Below are 20,181 nucleotides of genomic sequence, written 5' to 3'. Positions count from 1 at the left end.
CTTGACATAAGCAGGGTTTAAAACATGCCTAGAAACTTTATAGCAATCTACACTAACCAGTGATACGAAATGACTTGCCACTTCCTTTTTTTGTGTGTGTCTGTTTGCTTTTGGCTTATAAATTCATTAAAACAATTTAAGTTGAAAAAGGAAAACAATGGCATGTTGCTAAAAAAAAACTTTTAAAAAAATACTATCTTACATATACAATATTTTAAAGTTTCCAAAGTGATGTTCTACATACTGATTAATATACATGAAAAATCATATAACCCATTATAAATAAATATCTGTAATTTAAACCTAATTAACTAAGATCTCATGATTGAAACTTAAGAAAATTAAGACAGAAACTAGGCTAAATCTCCACAGTAGCAGGCTTAGTTCCTCACAAAGGAATAGAAGAGAGCAACATTTATTGAGGGTTAACTATTTCTAAGGCAACACTGTAAAAAGTTATCAAACATAACTTCTTTCTATGTTAAGCCTTGGAGATAAGTTTCCCTATTTTAACAATGAGAATGCTAAAGCTCAGAAAGGATAAGTATTGACCAAAGTAACAAAGCTAGTAAGTGACAGAACCCGGATTCTAAGTTTGCTCTTTTCATTAAGAAGGGAATGGGAATATAAAGTTGTGAAAGAAAACACAAGTATCTGATAGGGGACTGAGGGGAGGGAGTAGACACAATAGCATTGATCCTATAAGAAAATAAAGAATTACATAAAAAGTGGATACAAAATGTTTGCAATTTAATTGCAACTTTTGACTAACATACTCACACATGTAATCCTCTTACTATGAACACACACAATTTAATATATTACTATCAAAGCACTTAAAAATTATAAGATATGACAGAAAAGTGATTAAAATTTCTCTAGGTATAATTTATTAAAATGTTGGACCGCTTCTCTATTGGATCACTTTTCTATTCTTTCTTATTACTTTTATAATAAGATAAAAGGAATATGTATAAAAATCTTTGAGGGTTAATTTTTGTACACAAAATGTTTTTAAATGGGCTGCTATTTCTTTCAGTCCCATAATAAGACCAATAGATATCAGCCTATGATAAAATCTTTAGATGTAGTCAAAATTCTGCTTAAGTGCTAAAATGATTTTTATTCCATTAACTCTGATTTGAAGCTATTAATGAAAATGAAGCTACTGGTCAGTATAATTAATACATCAGCAAACAGAGTAACTCTCTTTCCAAAGGTTAAATCCACAGATATGAGTAGGTGAAACTAATTTAGACATAGTAAAAATCTTAACATTACTGCCTATGGCGATGCACCTGCCAATTTTAAGTTTGAATGTATACATCTCAGTTCAAAACACACACATCACAACTTAAAACATAAGCAAAAAGCAAGAAGAAATTTATAGGACAAATAGAAGAAAAACTGAAAAATCTAAGGAAAAAACTTGAATAAATTAAGAAATATGTTCATGGGTGAAAAGAACCTATTTTAATTGTCAAACTTTTCCTAATTTAAATTAAAGTTTTAATCTTAAATTTGGGGTGTTTTATCATTGTTGGTTATGATTTAAAGAATATGCTATTAAAGTCAATCTGAAAGAATAAAGAATAAAGGTAAATATATATCATTTAGAATACTAATATTGATAGCAAAAAAGGGTTGAGAAGTAACTGTACAAGAAAATTACAAAAACTAAACCAACATGGCATTTGCATAATAATGACAGACAGTTCAGAAGAGCAGATGAATAGTTCAGAAATAAGCAATAACACACAGACATACATATATGCACACTTACTGAAATTTAATGTATGACAAAAGGAATATCAAGATATAATAGTAAAGGGAATCAATAAATTGCTGAGAAAATTTATGGTTTGATAATTTTATCAAAGTTAGAGCCTTATTTCACACCGTTTAGTAGAAAACTTTCTATATAGATAAAATCATAAAATGTAAAATGATTACGTTAGAGTACATATAAAAGACTTTAAAATAATTACTACAATTTTTAAAAGCTGAAGAAATCAGTTGCAAAGAATGAAAGAATATGAAATAAAAACCCTGTTAACAATCAATAAGAAAATAACTAACTTCCTGATGGAAGCACATGTAAAGGTCAGACAGCAAAAATTAACAGGAAAAAAAAAGATAAATAAATACAAGGAGAAAGAGTTCAATAGTAAACAAGAAGTACAGATAAAAGTGAGGTAGCATTTTTCACATATCAAATTGATAAATATTAAAAAGATATAATCCAATACTGGTGGGAGTACAAAGAAACCAACACTTTAAGATAGGAACATAATATATATCTTTTTGGAAAGCAATTTGACAGTATGTATTAATAACTTCAGTAATAATCTTAAATTTTTACCCCTAAATTCCAAATCTACCATCAATGGAGAGGTGGTCAAATGTTTATATACAGCCCAGCATTTTAATAATTAACAACATCTCAGGGGAAAGAGAAGGATAAGGGAATCTGACCATAATTTGGTTCCTCCTGATTCCTAGTTCATTGCTTTTTCCACTAAAATGTGGTTCAAAGAAAATACATACTCATTTATTTGCAAATAACTTAATGACAGCTTTGTTCCAAGCTCTGTTCTAGATGCTGCGGAGATACAGCAATGGAGAAAACTGAAAAAATTCCTATTCTCATGGAGACTCTATCCTAGTGGAGCAGATAGACTAGTGGGTAAACACACATAAAATACAAATTTTAAACAGTGATAAGACTCATGAAGAAAATAAAACCAGATGAAGAGAAAGAGTGTGTAACTAAGCAGCTGGGGAGGCAAAAATAAAACTGGAATAGAAAACATAATCAGAGCCTGTGTGTGATTGATCCTTGAGCAGAGATTTAAATGGGAAGACAGTGAGAAGTTCAAGTGCAGAGCATTCCAGTTAGAACATCAAGTACAGGACCCTAAACTAGAACAAAGCAGACTTGAAAAGAACAAAAGTTGTCTGATGAAAATGTAGAGAAAAGGAAAAACTCATATGTTGTTGGTAGGTGTGTACATTATTAAGCACACTAGGTAGCAATTTGGCAGAATCAATTAAAGTTCCAAATGTACATACTCTACAACTCAGCAATTCCAAGTCTATGCTTATCATGTAAACATTTAGCATATGTGCACAAGATGACGTGAACAAGTATGTTCATGAAACATTTTTTTGTAATAGTGAAAAACTACAAACAATCTAAATGTCCATGAATAAGATTACAGAAAAATAAATAGGAAATTTATTCATGGGAAGGAATACTAGCCAGCAGTTGAAACCAATAAACTGGATTTATAAGCAGTAATAGAAATAGGGCTCAAAAAATAATGTTTGCTAACTAAGAGAGTAAAGTAATAAAAATAATAGCAACAATACATCTATGAAGCACTTTATATATTAGGTATTATCCTAAGTGCTTCAGATGTAATTTGTCATTTAGCCTTACAAAAATCCTATAAAAAAAGTAATTTTATAATCCCCATCTTACAGATGAGAAAACTGAGGCACAGAGAATATAAATAAGTTGCATAAGAATACTATATATAAAACCAAAAGCTATGCCATTAGTAACAAGGGGATCTAAGAGAGACAACCTGATAGAGGGAATAAAGCTGGTTACAGAAAATCATTTTAATGAATTAATAAGTTTCCACCATACTGTAAAATGTACAGAACTACTTAAAAGTGATATGTCTAATTAACCATTAACTTAATTAATATCTCTCTAATTACACTCTAAATCCTGTGAGAGGTCGTTGTTTTACACCCCTTTTATTTCCCACAAAGAATACTTTACATAATCTAATTACAACTTTACTACAGTAGTAAAAAAGTAGTAAGAAAAAAAAAAAAACTGATCATGGAATTTTATACATTATACAGACTATTCTCTCAACCATCAGTAAAGGGTTAAAAAATTATGTATTTCAAGAGGTATCCTAAAGGGCCGTTAGCTCTGCCTCTCTTACACCCAGAAAAAAGCCTTTGAGTAACTGCCATTGATTTGTTTAAAGAGGCATATTCATTACTTTTCAGATATTCAGTCTAGTTAGAAGAAATATGAAAACTGCTCATGACACAACAGCATAATAAATGCAGCCCCATAGCTATATAGCAACAAATAAGGCAGAAATACTCCTAACATTTGCTAAGGCAGTTAGGAAAAGAATCTCAAAAAAGGCAATGTTTAAATGATCTTAAAATATGCTACATCTTGTTTTTAATATAACTTTAAAAAGGTACAGTTGAGAATAACTGACAGAAGGAGCAAATGCAGCATTCAGATTTTCAACTGCACACATTCCTCTGAGAAAGAAGCACATATACTAGTTCAACAATGAAAAACATTTGAGGATAGCAGTAATTATGCTTACCAGTAAACATTTTAGTAACAGCCTTACTCTGCTTTCGGGCAGAACAGAGCAGCAGTAGCCATGGTGGAAAGAACTCATGGTGACCAGCTAAAAGCTCTGCAACAGTCCCAGATAAGCTGGTAGACGTTTGTTCACCTTCAGTAACGTTACACCCTTCATCAACAGAATCAACAAGCAGGTATAGGCTTTGCTGGGGAGGCTTCATTCCCAAAAGGGGAAGCAGAACACACCTGTAAAACACATCCACATAGGTATTTTGAATATTATTGGCTCTGATGTTAGGATTTGCTATTAAAACATCAGTATTACTTATTATAAATGTTTTAAGAATAAAATAAATTAGGGTATTAGAAAAAAAAGTTACACAAGTTTTAATGCCTTACTTTAAGAACAATACTCGTCCTAAATACTTCACATTTCCAGTAAGAACATTTTCCACAATAAATTGTGTGTGTGTGTTAATAATTCAAAATAATTAAGAAGGGCAGTAGAAACTAGAGGAAACTAGATTTTAATATTCTCTTCCTAATTTGTGTCTATGATGAAAAGCTTGAATTGTTTATAAGGCTGAAGTGTCACAAAGAGAAAAAAACACAAACTTTGGGGACCATCTAAATAAGAAGGAAAATATCAAGGGTTTTACAGTAAATTTAGAAGTGTTTTATCATCATTTCTCTCACCAAATTACTTTATACTAGCTTGTCACTCACAAATTTTATTTTAAAAGATTGCACAAAGATAAACTATACTCCAGGTCCTATTTGATGTAGTATTAAATTTTAAAATAAAGAACAAATTATTAGGTTTTAGTGTATTGAATAATGCATTTCCTACTCATGTAATTTATATTGCAGTTGAATATAACTTCTTCATAAATAAAACAATGCTCACTTATTTTCAACAAATATTTACTTGACGTATGTATGCCATGTGCTCAATAAGGTGCTGAGCAGATAGATATAACAGTGAAGAGGACATAGGCCATACAGTTAGGAGCAACAGAATAAATTTACAAATAATATTTTTTACAACTCTCATCTTAACCTTTCAATCCCATAACCATGAAGATCCAATTTACCACTATGCAGCAATCAATTTTTCTTTCTAAAAGTCTCTCAATTTTTTCTCAGTCTGCAACATCATCAGCCTCGTCCAAACTACCATCATCTCATCCAAACTACCATCATCTCTTTCACCTGGGCTGCCATAACAGCCTACATGCTGCCAACAGTTCCCCTCCAGTGAGTTTCTTCTATAGCCAGTCGCCTTTCCAAGTGTTACTCTAGTCACACTAGCCTTCTTTCAATGACCTTTTAAAGACACAATTACACAAGGATCTTCATTTCTAGTTCCTTCTGCCTGGTATTGCACTTCTCTCTTCACATAGTTAACTTAAGTTTGACAGTCACTTTCTCAAGGTCAAATCCCTATTATATCCTTTCATAACATCTCTTTCACTGCACTATGAAATTTTCGATTTCATATTTACTCTTAATATCATTAGTTTTTTATTTCTCTCTTTAGACTGTAAGCAGCAAGAAAATAGGGACAAAGTCGGCTTTGCTCATCAGTGTACCCCCAGGATCTTACATAGTGCCCATTGTAGATTCTGAATAACAACTTGACATTGTTGCAATCTAGAATGGAAAACAATACAGTGTGTTCAGTACTATGATAAAAAAACAGAGAAATTACTAACATAGTAAATAAGAAATGATCAACTCAAGGGAAGTAGGTAGGGAAGACAGAGAATTTCATAAAAATATTCAAATATTAGGTGCTCAAGATAAACTGTTTTGAAGAACCAATTAGAATTCTGCAGGGAGATAGAGGAAAGGCTGGGAAATGCTGGAAGAAGAAACATGCTAAATTTGGGAAAACCTACTCTATTGTACCTTATGTACATGTTTTGTCTGCTACGAGTGCAAAGAAGGTTGATAAAAAACCAGTAATATAGTCATACAGCACAATATATGTAGTACATAATATACTATAATAATATAGCGTCATCAGTGACACTTCAGTAACAGTGTTGTGGGAGTATACAAGAAGCCAACCTAACCTACTTTTGATAGGGAAGGTGTTGGGCGGAGGTTGGGGAAGTTGGGAGCTGAGGTTGGTAAGGTAATGAGTGAGGAGATTAGTCAGGAGAAAGATCTAGGGGTAGGACAAACAGAAAAAAAAAAAATCTAGTTGAGCAAACAGTACATGCAAGGCTCGAACAAGAGAAAGACCAGTGAATAAGTACGGAAGGAAAGAATGAGTTATGAGTAAATGCTGGGCTTTGTCAGCATTACTATGACATTTGGACTTTACCCTAAGGATGCTAAGGAGCTGCTGAAGTATTTCAAGAAGAAAACTGATACTTTTATATTTGTGTTTAGAAAGACAACTCTGGCACATTTGAAAGAAAGCCTGAAGCATGGTAAGTCTCGAATGAAACAGTGATACAGTAAACCATCACTTAGACTTAAAACAAAACAAAACAAAAAGACCTAAATCCTCAACTACTATCACTAACACCACCATTGCTAATTTTAATTCAGTGCTCATATTGAATATGCTTTAAGTACTTTACATGTCCATAACTCATCTGATTCTCTCATTAACTCTTTAAGATAGCTACTATTATAATACTCATTTCCAGATGAGGCATTTGAGGCACAGAGGATCCGTCATTTGTCCAAAGTTACTTCTAAGTGATAAGGAAAGGATTCAAGCCCGAGGACTGGCTTCAAAACCTACACAAGGGTGACCACTCATCCTAGTTTGCCTGGGACTTTCCCAGTATTAAGCACTAAGTGCCAGGAACCAGCCTCCCCTCCTCCCAACCTCCTTCACCTCCATTCCTGAGCAAACCAGAATGACTGGTCAACCTAGTCTACTCTTATCTGTTATGGTCCACTGACTATAACCAATATTATAAAGAAGTAGCACTCAGGATGGCATGAAGAAGACAGATTTGAGAAAAATTTGGTGGGTAAAATTGATAGGATTTGGTGATTATCTCCTTTTTTTACCTACAGGTTATTTGCTCTTCTCTTCTAGTTTCTTAGAAACTGAAGTCAGTGTTTCATACTTTTTTTCTCTTCTAATATAATCCTTTATTTTCAATATCGCTCACTTCAAAATAATTTACCTTTGACTCCTTTGAAACATAGGTTATTTAGAAATGAATTACATCCCTTTCAAATATTTGGGGATTTCCCAGGTATCTTTACGTTATTATGTTATCACAGTTTAATACAATTGTGATCAGATAACATATCTTGTATAACCTTCCATATCTTTAAATTTATTGAGACTTGTTTTATGGCCCAGAATACATATAACTTAGCAAATGTTGTGTAGGCACCTGAAAAGAATGAGTATTCTGTTGTTGGGTTGATTGTTCTATAAATATCAGTTAGGTCAATTTGGTAATAGTGTTGCTCAAATCTTCCATGTACTTACTGTTTTTCTGTTTATTTGCTAAGCCAATTATTGAAAGAACACTGTTAAAATATTCGACATGTAAGTGAATTTGTCTACTTCTTGCAATTGTTAGTTTTTGCTTCCTAGATTTGGAAGCTCTGTTATGAGTGACACAAATGTTTATACTTGTTATATCCTCTTCAGGAATTGACCTCTTTAACATTATGAAATTACCCTGTTTATCCCTGGTAATATTCTTTTCTCCAATATCTACTTTGTCTGATATTAGTGCAGCCAACCAAGCTTACTTTTGGTTAGGGTTAGCATGGTATATATATATATTTCATTCTTTTATAATTAAGCTATTTGTCTCTTTATATATAGTATATTTCTTATAGGCAATATAGAATTAGATTTTGTGTTTGTATCCAATCAAAGTCTGCCATTTAATTGGGGCACTTATTTATATTTAATGTGATTATTGATATGGTTCACTTTAAATCTACCATGTTCTTGTCCATATCATTTAGCAATGTACAAGCATATCGTAGAATACATTATTAGAAATAGAATTGTTAGATTAAGGGGGGCATGTTCATGTATATTTTGATAGATATTGCCAAAATGCTCTTCTTAGAAATTATATAACTATACATTCTCAGCAGCTATGGAAGAGTGCATGTTTCTCTAGCCCCTCCATATTAGTGATTAACATTCTTTGATTTTTCTACAGATTGGTAAAAACTGACATCCTTATTATAGTTTTAACTTACATTTCCTTACCATAAAGGCAATCATGTTTAAATGTGCCTAGGAATCATATTTATTTTCTTTAAACTGTGTCTTCATATCCTTTACCCATTTTCCAAAAGATTGCCAATTTTTCTCTAATCAGCACTCTTTAAGTATTAAATTAAGTGTGTTGTATGTAGTATGCATAAATTGCCAATATTTTCCACCATTTGTAATTTTTCTTTTTACTTTTTAAACTTTTTTTGACATGTACAATTTCTTATTTATATACTTTTATATAGATAACATGTCTTTCTTTTATGACTTCTAAGTTTTATGTCACATTTCTGCGGAGCTTTCCCAATTCAGAGGTTATTAAAAAAACAAAACAACAAAAAAAACCACCTTCCTTCAAAAACTTTTAACATTTTTTAATCAAATTAAGTTTGACATAAGATGTAACTAGCATTCCAATTTTTTGTTTTTCCACATGGCTCCACAGTTACCCCAAAACTATTTACTAAATTATCTGTCATTTCCTTATTGATTATTGATTTAAAATATCTCTTCTTATAGAAGAGATTTATATGTCCCATCTCATTCTGTTGTTTTACCACTTCTTATCAAAATACTTACATATGCGCTTCACGCAATTCTTTAACTCAGGCAATCAATCGCTCATTAACTATGTTTTCATTTAAGGCAATATATTTGACCAAAGATTTCTTTTGTTCCATGGCAATATTTTTCTAGTGTTTTTTTTTTTTTTTTCAGATTCCCTCCCCTTTCTGTTCTTGAGATATATTTTTAAATACCTTGTGACAGCTCTTTTTCAATAAGATATGTTCCTCTGGACCAGCAATTCCAAGTTAGTGCATGCAGTGAAGAAGCTAACAAGAAGTCTCCTTATGCATCAGTATTATGGGCATGACAATTTCTTTGAGCTTCTACTTCTCCCAGCCAATTAAGATCACAAGGTGTGGAGATGTACAAACCGCAGGGTTTCTTACTACAAACCCCTTCTCTTCTACCTCCCAGCGTCTGACTTTTCCTTGCACACAGTTCACCTGTGTGATTCATTTTGCCTGCTCTACTTGTTCTTCCTTTCTGCTTATCTGGGTGCATAGAAACTTCTGTAAGTCTATAACTTGTCTCCATGGTCCCAAATAAGACCTCTTGTGCTCTTGATATTCAGGGTATGCACTTATTTTAAACAATAACGTTTTGCCAGCTTTGTCTGCATCTCAATTTGATATTAATTTCTCTACTATATTGAGGTTTGGGTTTATAGGTCTCTCATAGTTTCAAAATATATAGAGCTTTCCTTCACTTTCTTGCTTTAGGACCATTTCTGAGAACTATTTAAAATGGACTTACTTAGTCATATTAAAAACATAAGCCAATCACACAGCTTTAAAAATGTTGATCTATTTATTTCTAGTCCTGACCTCACTCCTAAACTCAAAACTGAAAATCCCCCAAACTATCAGCTATCTCCATGTGGCTGTCCTGCAGGCATCTCAAATCTAGTATGTTCAAATGACCCTTCTCTTTAAATTTACCCCCAAAACAAATTCCTCCCTGTCTGTCTTTCCTATGTCACTTGATGGTACCACATTATCCTCTAGCTGCTTAAGACAAAAATCCTAGGATTCATTCCTGAGTCCTCCCTTCTGTTCCAGCATACTGTCTTCTTTTTCATTCTAACACCAAGCTGTTTTTTCCTTTCAGGGCCTATTTCAAATACAAAGCTTTTTTCCACTACGGCCTATGCACTTACTGCTGTCTCTGCCTAGAAAGCTCTTCCAGGCAGAACTTCTTGTCCTTCGGGTTTCAATACAAATTTTATTATGATGGCCTTCCCCTGCCGTCACATCTAAGGAAGCCCTCATTATCACTATTGCTGTTACTCTGACATCTCATTCCAATTGTTTTCTTTGTTGCATTTGTCATATTCTTAAATTAATTTATTGTGTTACTGTGTACTGTTTTTGTTGTAAGGCTGGGAGTGAAGCAGCCCCACCTCCACACCTCCCTCCCCCACAATCTGGGCTTCAAAAGGGCAGGGACTATGCCTGTTTTATGCACTGCTAGATTTATAACACTCAAAACCATTCTTAGTACATCAAAAACACTCAATAAACTTGCTTTATGAATGAATAGTATTTAATGGAAAAGCTGCTACTTTAAAAAACTAGATAAAACATTTATTAAACTCAAAATTCCCATATTCAGTTCCCTTTCAATTATTTCAAAAGCACCTATTCGGGGATAACATACCTATACTGAGTGATGAAAAGATCCACATTTTTTCTGTCAGGCTACATTTTATCATTCTGTAAAATGAAAATCCCATCAAAGTATGCATACATAAAACATGAATGATTTAGATAATCTGAAACAGACTTTCCTGTGTTTGTGAATATATATATATATATATATATATATGTATTTTATTACTATTATTCCAAATGAAGATAATGTGATATATATTTTTTTGTCCTTTTTGAGACCAGCCGCACTGCACTCACCCAGTGAGCGCTGTGAGCGCACCGGCCATCCCTATATAGGATCCGAACCCGCGGCGGGAGAGCCACAGCGCTCCCAGCGCCACACTCTCCTGAGTGCGCCATGGGCTCGGCCCGATAATGTGATATTTTTAAGTTATCACAATCATACAAAGATATTCACCATATTTAACAGCAGCAGTATAGTACAGGGTTTTACTTTTGTATGTATATCTTACTAAATATCTTCTATTTCTTAGCTTCATTATTAATATTCAGACAATATTTATTACATTCTTAATATTTTTATTAATTCAATTTAAAATTCTTGAGCTAGTTTTCCCCAGTTTTTGTCTTGAATATGAGTACTGCTGTAATCATCCTTCTGTAGCTATCCCTTCTTAGATTTTACTATTTTATTTTTTTAATTGACAGATACAATTGTTATGTATTTACCATGTACAACATGATGTTTTGAAGTATGTACACATTGTGGAATGACTAAATCTAGGTAATTAATATACGCATTACCTCACATAGTTACAATTTTTGTGTTGAGAACATTTTTGATTTCCTGGCAGAAGGGCAGCTGAAAGACCATTAGGGCAATTCTGAAATGAAATACATCCATTGTTCCTTTTCATTGATACAAGGAATTTACTTACTGCTTGTTACTTAGGAGGTAATTAGCTTTTAAAAGCTACTATAAATAAATTATAAGGAGTATACCATTAGGTAGATAGATATTGAACATGTACAATAGTTCCTCAGAACTGTTACCATGGAACATCAGATTGCAGCTCTTTTTCTTTCTTACTGCATCAAGTATAGAGAACTAGAGATGGTGTCCTTCCCACCTGTACAACAAAACAAGCCAGATTAGCTGTAAATTCAAGACTTCTTGAACTTATCAGAGAGCTGAGGGGCAACCAACCACCTAGCCCCAAATCTAAAAAGAGACAGACACCTACAGGGAGACAGAATGCAGGCACTCACCTACCTGGGGCAGATGCAGCTGGACACTGGGAAAAAAGTTAGCTAAAACAATTAAAGAATGGATGAAGAAATAGTGTGAGCTGAGTGAGTGCAGAGACCCTGGAACCCTCAATAAAGGGAGAATGCACACCCTCTTGCAAACTTTTCTCTACTGACCACACAGGCTTTTAAAAAAAATGCAACAATCCTGGCTGGCAAGGGCATGGAATGAAAGCCCCCACCCTAGACTCTCTTCCTAAATATCCCCTATGAAAAAACTTTGGGGGGTGGGGGTATGGGGCAGGTAGAATAAACACTACTGCCTTAGGAAAGTAGTGAAAACCCATTGCAACCTACAGTGAGGAGATGGGCAGGATCACTGACGAGACCTTACCCCAGATCAAGGGGAACACTGTAGGCCTAATCAGAAAAACAGAAAATGTCTCCACCCTCTGTCTCAACCCCCACTGCTGGGACAGTTACAGACAGGAAAAATTTGAGAGCTGAAGGCAGAGTAGATATTAAGAGAATCCACCTGGAAAATCAGCCCCCACCCAAAACACATTGCTAGAACATATGAAGTCTGAGGTACACTAAGGGTAACCACAGCAACAACAAACCTCAAATCGCCTGAGTCCTGACTAGATTAATTCACCTACCCTCCACACTAAAGGCCCCCAAAGAAAAAAAAGGTTGAACCATTTCCAGGCACAAAGACAACTTATAAGGGTACTTCGAGAAGTTCCTGGAAAAATAGAATTAAAAGATAATATGAATTTTCCCATGAACTTTTTGAAGACCCCTCGTAATTCTGTTCCAATTGTTTTACATAAGATATATAAGATATCTGATTTTTCGACAAATAATCATAAAAGATTAAAATAAAAAAATAATTCTGAAAGAGAAAAACAAAGTGGGAGGATTCACATTACCCAATTTTAAGATTTACTATGAAGCTAGTGCAATCAAGGTAGTATGGTATTTGCTAAAGACAGACACAGAGATTATGTAAACACATCAGCATAAATACAGGAAGCTGATTTTTCACAAAATTGCAATTGAGAAAGGAAAGTTTTTCAACAAATGAGGCTGAACAAACAGTGATGATATACAGAAAAGATGAACTTCAATATATATCTCTCATCCCCTATTACCAAAATTGACTCAAAACAGATCATAGACTTAAACGTAAAACTACAAAACTTCTAAAAGAAAATCTTCATGATCTTGGATTACATAAAGTTTTTGGATACTCTGTCAAAGGAAGGATGCATGAAAGAAAAAAAAATTGAAAAACTTGACTTTATCAAAATTAACTATTAGATACTGTTAAGAAAATGAAAAGACAAGCTGAAGACTGGCAGAAAATTGCTGTAAAGCAAATTTCAGACTAAAGACTTGTATGCAGAATACATAAAGAACTCTCAAACTCAACAATAAGAAAACAAAAAAAATTTTAAATGGGTAAAAGATTGGAATAGAGACTTTAGAAAATAAAATATAGGGGTGTCAAATAAGATATGGAAGGGTGTAAAGAAGGCTCAAACGCTCAACATCATCAGTCACTAGAAAAATTCAAATTAAAACCGCAGTCATATACCATTCGACACCTATTAGAATTGCTGAAATAAACAAAACTCTTGGAAATACCAAGTGCTTCTGTATCAATGCAGAGCAACGATACAGCTGTCAAAATTACAGAACTGTACTCCACGAAGACTGAATTTCATTGTATGTAAACTAAAAATAATAATAATAAACTGTTGTTAATGTGATTCTCAGAATGAAAAGACACAGTTGAACAGAATATCTGAAACTGGGTAAGGTATAAAGAAGACAGGTTTATTTCTTACAGTTTTGGAGGATGGGAAGTCCAAGGTTCAGGGAACACATCTGGTGAGAGCCTTCTTCTTAGTGGTGACTCTGTATGGAGTCCTGTGGCAACACAGGGTCTCATATGGAGAGCATAGTATGAGTGCGAGAGTTACCTTGCTTACTTTGCTCTCTTTATAAAGCCATTCAAACCACTACCTGACAACCCATTAACCATTAACCCATGACTTCATGAACAGATCAATCCATTCATGAAGGCAGAGACCTCATGATCCAGTCACCTCTTAAAAGGCACCACCTTTCAAATACCATAATCAGATTTCCCATCCTCTTCATACTGTTACAATGGGGGTCAAGCTTGAATGAATTTTGGGGGGGATATTCAATCCATAGCAGGTACATACCAGGGAATAGGAATATTCAGAACACAAGAGACTAATTTTGTCCTTATTATGCATAACACTGAGCAAGTCATTAAAAAAAGAAAGTCTTTGTTAATGGTTTTCCCTCTTTCAACATAGTACTCTGAGGTTCATCTGAACAGATGAATCCTCTTAGATTAGATCATTACCACTGAAGTCAGTGAAGCCCATCTAGCCCCAGTAGCATGCTGAAACCATGGGCTTCTGTTTTCCAAAACCTGCCCAACAACTGGCACCTTACCCATTTCTCTAAACTCATCATCCCTGCTCTTTGTTCTTTAAATAGACCCTCCTTTCAGCTTCAGGTCTTTAATAAGAGTGTATGCTATTCCCTTTCCTGCTGTGATTTTCACTCCTTGTCACTTCAGAGCTTTTATTCATCCTTTAGAGATCAGCTCAAATAACACTAACTCAGAGAGGTCTTCCCTGACTACACTTCTCACCCTACAACTCAAACTAGGTAAAGTTCTATAAATATATGCTTTACAACAGTTATGAAAGCCCTTATAACAACTGTAATTAATCAAGTAACTAAGGAATTGGTAAGTTAGCATTCATCTTCAAAAACTCTGAGAGGGAAGGAACTACCTACATATTATTCACCACTGCATTTCTAGCAGCTAGCACAGGACCTTTCAAAAAGTAGATGATCTCTATATATTTATTGAATAAATGAGTGAGTGAGTTTATTTCATTATTAATATACAGAACAGAGCTTATTCATTTTAGTGTCACACCTGTAAAATTAAATATAAACAACAGTTCATCATTGGCTAGTACTCAGCTCCTAGGGGCTTGTTTGTGATGGTTAATTTTATGTGTCAGCTTGACTGAGCCACAGGACACTCAGACATTTGGTCAAACATTATTCTGGGTGCGTCTGTGAGGGTGTTTCTTGGTGAAATTAACATTTCAATCAGTAGGCTAAGTAAAGAATATTACCCTCCCTAATGTGATAGCCCTCATCCAATCAGTTGAAGGCCTGAAGAGCACAAAAGGATAACCCTCCCACTTGCCTGCGTGAATTTGGACATCTGTCTTTTTCTGCCTTTGGACTTAAGTAGTCAGCTCTTCTTGCATCTTGCTGGCTTTCAAACTAGAACTTACACCATCAGCTCTCCTGATTTTCAGGACTTCAAGCTTATACTAGAATAGACACCATTGGCTCTCTTGGCTCTCTTTGCTCTCTACCTTGCTGACTACAGATCTTGGGATTTCTCAGCCTTCTAAACTGTGTGAGCCAATTCCTTATAATAAATCTTTTAATACAGATACATGTATGCACATATATCTTATTAGTTCTGTTTCTCTCGAGAACCATAATGCAAGGCTTATTGTAAAAGTTTTCCCTCGTACATGTTACTTTTTAAAATTTATTCTAATATAATTTAAATTTTTTAAATGTGTATTTTATTGTTTATTTATTTACTTATTTTGACTGGTAAGGGGATCGCAACCCTCCGCACAGTGTGGTCCACATCACACTCAGCCAGTGAGTGCACCAGCCATCCCTATATAGGATCCAAACCCGCAACCTCGGTACTACCAGCGCCACACTCTCCCAAGTGAGCCACGGGGCCGGCCCTAAATGTGTATTTTATATATCGCATTTATACCTACATAACATGTTTATACCTTCCCATCTATCTTTGCAGTATGAGTGGACTTCAGAAAGTTCGTAGGAAAATGGAATTAAAAGATAAAAATATAAACTGTATTTCTCAATGTGAGCTCCATCAAGTTCAAAATGATGTTACCAGCCATTTAGTTCATCCCTAAAGAACAGAGGGTCCCGGGAATTTAATCACATCAATGCAGCCTTTATTAACTAAAGAAGAATGGGTGCCCTTTAAAGATTTTTTAAGATTAGGGAACAATAACAAGTCAAAAGGAGCTAAATCAAGATTGTAAGAGGGATGCCTAATGATTTCCCATGGAAACTCTCACAAAATTGCCCTTGTTTGATGAGATGAATGAGTGGGAGCATTGTCGCGGTAGAGACAGACTGGTGAAGCTTTCCAGGGCATTTTTATGCTAAAGCTTTGGCTTTCTCAGAGCATTCTCATAATAAGCAGATGGTATTGTTCTTTGGCTCTCCGGAAAGTCATCAAGCAAAATGAACTGAGCATCCTGAAAAACTTTTGTTCTTGACCTTTATACTTTTGCTTTGACCTTACCACTTCAACCTCTTGGTAGCCATGGCTTTGATTATGTTTTGTCTTCACGATTGTACTGGTAAAGCCATGTTTCATCTCCTGTTACAATTCTTTGAAGAAATGCTTCAGGATCTTGATCCCACTTGTTTAAAATTTTCATGGGAAGTTCTGCTCTTGTCTGCAGCTGATCTGGGTGCAACAGTTTTGGTACCCATCAAGTGGAAAGTTTGCTCAACTGTAATTTTTCAGTCAGAATTCTGTAAGCTGAACCAATTGAGATGTCTATGCTGTTTGCTACGGTTTCTGCTGTTACTCTTCAGTTGTCTTCAATTAGGGCATGAACAAGGCTAATCTTTCCCTTGCATATTGATAAGGATAGTGTGCCACTGCATGCTTCATCTTCAACATTGTCTCATCCCTTCTTAAAACAAGTTATATATTTATAAATTGTGAGAAATGCTCTCACCCATCCTATACCAAAGGATGGACATGGAGACAAGAGGTACAGTGAAGTGAGACTTTAATTATGGCCTTGCAAGTTTCAGATGTTTGAAGGGCAGCATGCGAAAAAGGGCTGTAGCAAGCAATTTATTCTCTAGTATGCAAGTCCCCCCCCACCCCGTTCCTCATTGGCTGAGAGTACTACTACCAGGTGCACAATCTTCGCAGTTGACACATAAGATTTTATTACCCCCTTGTAAGAAATTTCTTTGTCTGAGGGCTCAGGAGAAGCCTGCAAAAAAAGGCTTGCCAAAGCCCTGTGGAAGAAGAAACACCAGGGAATGAAGAAAACAATAGGGACTAAATACTACCATTTCAAGGAGAGCTCTATCTGTTCAGTGACCCTTCAGGAATGGGCTGGACCAGACAGACAACTTTCGGGCTGGACATGAATCAGTTAAAACACCCTCAGATAAGCCATTTCTGAAAATGAATCATTTAGATTATTTTCTTACATAAACTGATTTCTTTGGGGCACTGTCTCCATAAGCTTTTCATCAAGCATCAATGATTTCACCATTCTTCCACCCAAGCTTCAGCATAAATTTGATGTTTGTTCTTGCTTCAATTTTAGCAGAATTCACTAAATAGTGGCTCTTCTCAAACTTATATCTTATCCTTCTTACTGCCTCAAACTAGATCCTATTCAGACATATTATAACAAGTTAGTAAGAGTTTACTTTGCTGCAAAAAAAAATTGAAATCCATGTTTTGCTTTGTTTTTATAATTTGCATTTTCCACCAACTTTTTGAAGACCCTCATATTACCCCATCCTTACAATGCTCCACAGTACTGGATAAAAGCCCACTTGTGTGATTTTTAAGTTTGGGCTCAAGAAAAAACAAAAACAAAAAACAGCCACCAAAGGCATGAAAGACTTATACACAAAAATGAAGAAATAAACAAAAAAACTCATGTATCATTAGGAGAGGTATACCTCTCAATTTTAGGACATTTGTAATACGCCAAAAATATGGCAAAAGCTGTTATAGTCGCTCAAGAGTAATAGTGAAGACTCAATATCTTTTTGGACGTCAGACAGATTCTAAAGGTATATCGCTATGCCATCTCTGAAATTCTCTTGAAGTTTCAAGTAAAATGGTAACACACAATTGCCTTATTTCCTATACTGATAACTAAATAAATATTAATATTGTCTTCTATTAAGATTAAGCTGCACTCCATAAATTATCTAATTACCAAATTACCTCAACATTATTGGCTTTGATTTACTCTAATGATGAAGCTAAGTTCTGAGGAGGTGAGCACATTTTCTGAGAAAAGTCTGTTTTTTAATATTCATAACAAATCATTCTTGTTAGTATAAGCATTTCCAAAAAATATACATTTCCAATTAGGAAGCTCAAAATAATAGGCATTGATAACTAAAAATTGGACAATACAAGAAAAAAACTACGATGAAACAATCACGGCAATTTAAAGTAAATAACATTAAAAACATTACCTTTACAAATACTTTTTTTAAAAAAAGGTCATGGTTTACTACAATTAACTGTTACAGGCTTTAATATCTCCCCATTCTTAGTATGCTGCTAAATAATTCCTATTATTTTTGATCAAGTAATAGTTCTAGAATACTCTATTGTAAATTTGGTGTAGGCAGTTGTATTTCTTTAAGGTCACTAACTTGTATGAGAAAGATCAAGTGCAAGAAAGAGGAATAAGCATAGAAAGAAGTAAAGAAAGAGAATCAACTGAGGCCCATGTACCCTCCCTACAAATTTGTGAATTCCAATATTTTTTCAGAGATAAACTGTTTGACCGACTTAAAGTTTCTATTAAATGGTATAAGCATACATTTATCCCATAAATGAAACACATCTCTTTGTTATGTACTTAAGAGTAGACAGTGGAGGAGTATCAGGAGGAACAATCAAACAGTACTCAGAGAGAAAGAGGAAGAGAGGATTAGGATTGAAAAAAATAAGGAAAGCAGCTCTGTGGAACTGTAAATGGAAAGGCAATAACCCCAACTTCACCTATGATCCAAATATTATCATGTTATCCTGCACTCATTTTGTTATCCACTGGTTTTAAAATTGAGAAGAATACTTACATCTTTAACTCTCTGAAGACACTGAAGTTCAAGAAATTATTTCTCTGGGCTACGATCAATGCAATATTGCTGCAATGATCGGTGCAATATTACTGAAACACCAAGTTTTTTAGAAGGGATTTCCCATTTCTGCTCTAAACAGTACAATTAAAGATTATGATTTATCATGAAATGCTAACCCCCCCCCCACTTTTGAGTATCCTAAAGGAAAGAGTGCAATATAAATGAAAACTACCGTTTTCTCTAGGAAAAACTGCGCTTCTAGTGAAATGCCTTGAGATGAGGGCAGAAGAAAAAACCTTTACTGCAACAGCAATACAAAATTACTGAAATTACTGATTCCCAGGGCTCGTTGGTTAGCTCACTCAGTTAGAGCATGGTGCTGCTAACACCAAGGTCAAGGGTTCGGATCCCCTTACTGCCAAAAAAAAAAAAAAAAAGTTACTGAGTCTCATCTACTTGAAAGCAGTATATTAATTCAAGCTGTTCTGTACTTGTTAGCTGGTAACGAATCAAAATTCTCAAGTACTAAATGCTCAAAATTGTGTATATACACTAAAATACATGTCTGGAAAGTGATTTAACTGGTAGATATTTTAAGGCAGTTTGTCCTTCTGGTGGAAGGGAATGGTTAGGAGGATGTAAGGCATTTGTCTACTAAATCAAATACATGTGTAATGTTTGTTCAATTATTTTCTTCTTCAGGAAACCCAAGCTAAATATAAACATGAAAAATAAACACAATCATCCTGCTATGGTCTAAATGTTTGAGTCCCTTCCAAAATTAATATTAAATCCTAACCCCCAAGAAGGTGAGGTCTTTGAAAGGTGATTAAGTCATGAGGGCAGAGACGTCATGAATGGGATTAGTGCTCTTTAAGTTTAGACCCCAGAGAGCTTGCTCATTCCTTTTCCACCATGTGAGAGCACACCAAGAAGGTACCATCTGTGAACCAGGAAACAGGTCTTGACCAGACACCAAATCAGCTAGAGCTTTCCACGATCTTGGACTTTCTAGCTTCCAGAACAGTGAGAAATATATTTCTGTTGTTTATAACTGTTAAATGAAAATTAGAGGAGGCCATTATTTTGATTAAACTCCTCACTAGGACCTAACAGAACAGACTAAAAACGAGTCACTCATACTAAAATTCCCCATCACCAAACCAAAACTAAGTTATTATCTGGCCTTC

General features: G+C 34.6%; 1 protein-coding gene across 1 annotated transcript in view; it reads right to left on the bottom strand.

Annotated features, from left to right (window-relative positions):
• ANKRD50 (ankyrin repeat domain 50) overlaps positions 1-20,181 on the bottom strand; it is a 53,252-nt gene that overhangs the window by 9,536 nt on the left and 23,535 nt on the right. Inside the window, exon 3 of the mRNA XM_008579596.1 lies at positions 4,371-4,600. Within this exon, the coding sequence (XP_008577818.1) occupies positions 4,371-4,600 (230 nt within the window). The remainder of the gene's footprint in view (positions 1-4,370; positions 4,601-20,181) is intronic.

This window comes from Galeopterus variegatus, unplaced genomic scaffold, assembly GCF_000696425.1.
Source record: "Galeopterus variegatus unplaced genomic scaffold, G_variegatus-3.0.2 Scaffold1920, whole genome shotgun sequence".
Taxonomy (NCBI): Eukaryota; Metazoa; Chordata; class Mammalia; order Dermoptera; family Cynocephalidae; genus Galeopterus; species Galeopterus variegatus.
Note: the sequence above shows the minus strand (reverse complement) of the source record. Positions and strands in the feature narration are given on the sequence as shown.